The 3200-nt window shown below is 40.5% G+C and overlaps 3 protein-coding genes across 3 annotated transcripts in view; 1 reads left to right on the top strand and 2 right to left on the bottom strand.

The window, feature by feature from the left end:
- Window positions 1–28, bottom strand: part of PHALS_05245 (uncharacterized protein) — a gene marked incomplete at both ends in the record, with an annotated part of 1314 nt that extends 1286 nt beyond the window's left edge. Inside the window, one exon of the mRNA XM_024718942.1 lies at window positions 1–28. This exon is cut by the window's left edge and continues 1286 nt beyond it. Within this exon, the coding sequence (XP_024584291.1) occupies window positions 1–28 (28 nt within the window).
- A 1581-nt stretch (window positions 29–1609) lies between these two features.
- On the top strand, window positions 1610–2043 carry PHALS_05244 (uncharacterized protein; the record flags this gene model as incomplete). The annotated part of the gene is made up of 2 exons (XM_024718941.1): window positions 1610–1870; window positions 1924–2043. 2 exons carry the CDS (start codon window positions 1610–1612, stop codon window positions 2041–2043), a joined length of 381 nt encoding a protein of 126 aa, XP_024584290.1.
- Window positions 2044–2311: 268 nt separating this feature from the next.
- PHALS_15088 (uncharacterized protein) overlaps window positions 2312–3200 on the bottom strand; it is a 1222-nt gene continuing 333 nt past the window's right edge. The window contains exon 1 of the mRNA XM_036407185.1: window positions 2312–3200. This exon is cut by the window's right edge and continues 333 nt beyond it. Within this exon, the coding sequence (XP_036263434.1) occupies window positions 2882–3091 (210 nt within the window). The 5' untranslated portion in view covers window positions 3092–3200 and the 3' untranslated portion in view covers window positions 2312–2881.

Here is a 3200-nt window from a genome sequence, read left to right as displayed (position 1 = left end):
GCGAATTTCGAATGGAAGTAACAAACATCGTGTAGTGCGTGGGGCTAAAGAATTTTCTAGCGGCTGTCATCTGTTGGCTTTGAAGAAGCTCGTAGAGGAAAGTAAATATGAAGTGAATATATTTTAGGACCTTAGTTCGCAAACCGCTAAGCCACTCATTTTATATATACTAGGCTCACTTTATAGATCCTGATTTATCTTAAACCTATCAGCGACTGCCGTTGCGTCAGCAATCCCTTCTAATATTGTCGTTCGTAATCAATGCGTCCGTAATCTTGGCCAGGCACGTACCGTATCCCTATGACGTCTTTTGTCTGTCCAACCAGTATTCATTGGTGTATCTCACCAAGCGGCATCCGAAGTCATCCCTGCAAAATACTACTGACACCGTGGCAGTGTATATATTACACCAGCTTTGTCGATTTGGCCAGAATCATGTGTATACGATAAACGAATGTTTGGCATGGCCTTACAGTACACCATTTGTGCTCTAATAATTGCTTTCCAAATTACAAAGGTGATAATTCTTGACAACATCACAAACTTGTTAATCTTTTTGATTGCGTGACAGTATAGTGTATATGATACTTGAAAAGCCTGGACACCAATTTCATAATGCGAGAGACGCTTTTGTCTATCTGGTTATCGGCAACGTGACAATGTGCTTGCTAGCAAAATTTTTTGTTTTATTGTAAATGTACAATAAAAATAAAATGCGGAAACATCTAAAATTTAATCGTCCGATACATAAGGATCCTCGCTAAATATTCATAACAATAAAAAAGTAACTTTTCCCGTTTGTACTTACGACATCATTGCAACAAAACGCAATTTGCAAAAAAAAACTCAAAAATGTTTAAAAAGGTCACGTAACTATTGCTTAAGTGCTGTAAAGAATGAGGCCCATCTTGACGACAAAGGGTACGAAGCAAGAGTGCAAGGTGATAGTATGCTCGAGAAGTTGATGTTAGAGTGGCCAAAACTTCCAACAAATTTGATGGATAGAGTTGACGAGTTGATACACGAAGCTCCCGCCGTGAAGAAGCCTCGAATGGAATCATCGTCTGCTTATCAATTCGCGCAACCTCAGTCGATCGATATAGCATCCCATTCCAATAATCCCGGAGACACGATTAGAAGAAATTTAATTGCTGAGCTTGAAAAAAGCTATTATTAGGTTAAGAAATGTGCAAGCCTACAGGTCTTTCTCCATTTTGGTTGACAGTATTGAGAAATTACACAAAGCTGCTAGCCTTTTTGACGCAAGATGTAAAAACACAGCCATTTGTGGCAAAAGACGTAATGGATACGTTTCATAACCTTCAAGGCATCCCAGAATTCGTGAGTGATGTGCAATGAACCATGGTATTGGATTATACATTCAAGCCTTGGTGTTTAGTCAATAGATAGAAAACGAGGGTTCCCTTGAAAAGATTTTTGAAAATTTTTTTGGGCTCAAGGCTGTGGACATGTGGACATTAAAGTCACGGATCAACTGTTTTGGCGTGGCTTGAATACTTCACGTGGTACTGGAGACTTGCGAAAAGTGACAGCCCATTGCGCTAGGCTCGATTTTTGAAGGCGCTACGCACACACTTTTCGGAATAGGATGATTCCATTACAAGAGTTTCTGGAAGTTATTTTAAAACAAGAAGTTGAGAGCATGCTGGACGAATTGATTGGCATACGGTGGACTTGGCGCACGGATCATCTCTTACGCAAAAAGATTCGCCCAAATCTTGTGTTTTCCAAATTTAGTATATGTTTGCATGAGTCAGATAAGTCAGACAGTTCTGCGCTGTTGTGGATACTCAATTACGTCTATCGATGCAGAAAACATCTTTTTTTTACTTTTGACGACATCATTCTGGTTAAATTGTTGGCTTCCACAATCCCGTTTGACTTTCTGACAGAGTTGTTAAGATCTCAATGGAAATACCCGCGGATAAAAAGCCAGCGGAGGATATGCTGCAGTCCATGTTCTCTTCCACAACTATGCTTACGACCTCACTCCAGCGTCAGAGCCAACCAGCCTTCTTTTAATAATCCCCATCGATTGAAGAAAACTATTTCCAATATCAGCCCATGGAATGGCCGATCTTAATTTGGAATAGCCAAGGGGCTTTTTCTCACTGCCTTAAGGGCCGCCTTTAATGATGGCGTTTATCTTTGCGGGCTTTTCATGCATGTCGCCCAATGAAGCAACTGTCATTTAAGATCTATTAGAAATGGAGATTAGTCACGCAATGTCGGTATCGTTTGCCCTTTAGATGTGCAAGTACTAGGCAAGTCTAAGCCACTTCTTCAAGACGAAGTGCTGGCCAATCTACATGATAATCATGTTATACAATTAGAGGCAAACAAACACATTTCCGTTCCAGCCGCCACCACCGCAGCTCTTAAATCCGTTCTAAATGAACAAACAGAGGATGTCTTCTGCTGCTTTTCTCAACACGGACATCGTTATCAAAAGAAAACTCTGCATCCGTCAATCCGAACGAAATCACAATCCGCCATCATACAGTTCGACAATGCCATATTCATTCACGCCCATCTACTACAATACCTAACGATCTACAACACATACATCCAGTATGGCCGGTAGCCGTTATTGAATTTATTTTTGCAGCAGATGGATGTATTTCGAAGAAGTTTATTACATATGCCGTTGTGCGCCCCTATACCTTATATCACGATGGCTAGCAATCTTCTGTTGCGGTTGTAATATGCTTAGACTTCTAACGTGTTGGGTCAATAAGCACTTGTTCTCATATGAAGCGCCAGAGAAGCTGTTGAGACATACCCGAATCTTAAAATCTAGAGGACGATATGCTGCATGTTATCTTCCTCAGCCATGTAAGAGACTTTCGCGGCTCTGGAGTCATTCCTGAGGAATACTTTTAACACCATGGCAGTGAGCTTCGTTCATAAAGCCAGAATTCATGATTTCAGCATAAATGTTTGACATGGCCATACCGTACGTCATATGAGCTCTAATAATTAACAACATCAATAAACTCGTGTATCTTTTCGACTGCTTGACATTATAGTGTATTTCATGCACAATAGGATACTTGTGAAGTCCGGACATAAATTTTATTATGCGAGAGACGCTTGTGTCTATCTGGTTATCGACGACGCGACGATGTGCTTTCGGCTAGTCGTTTTATTGTAAATTCACAATTGAATCAAAAATGTGA

Source organism: Plasmopara halstedii, assembly GCF_900000015.1.
Source record: "Plasmopara halstedii genome assembly, contig: Scaffold_2881, whole genome shotgun sequence".
Taxonomy (NCBI): Eukaryota; Oomycota; class Peronosporomycetes; order Peronosporales; family Peronosporaceae; genus Plasmopara; species Plasmopara halstedii.
Note: the sequence above shows the minus strand (reverse complement) of the source record. Positions and strands in the feature narration are given on the sequence as shown.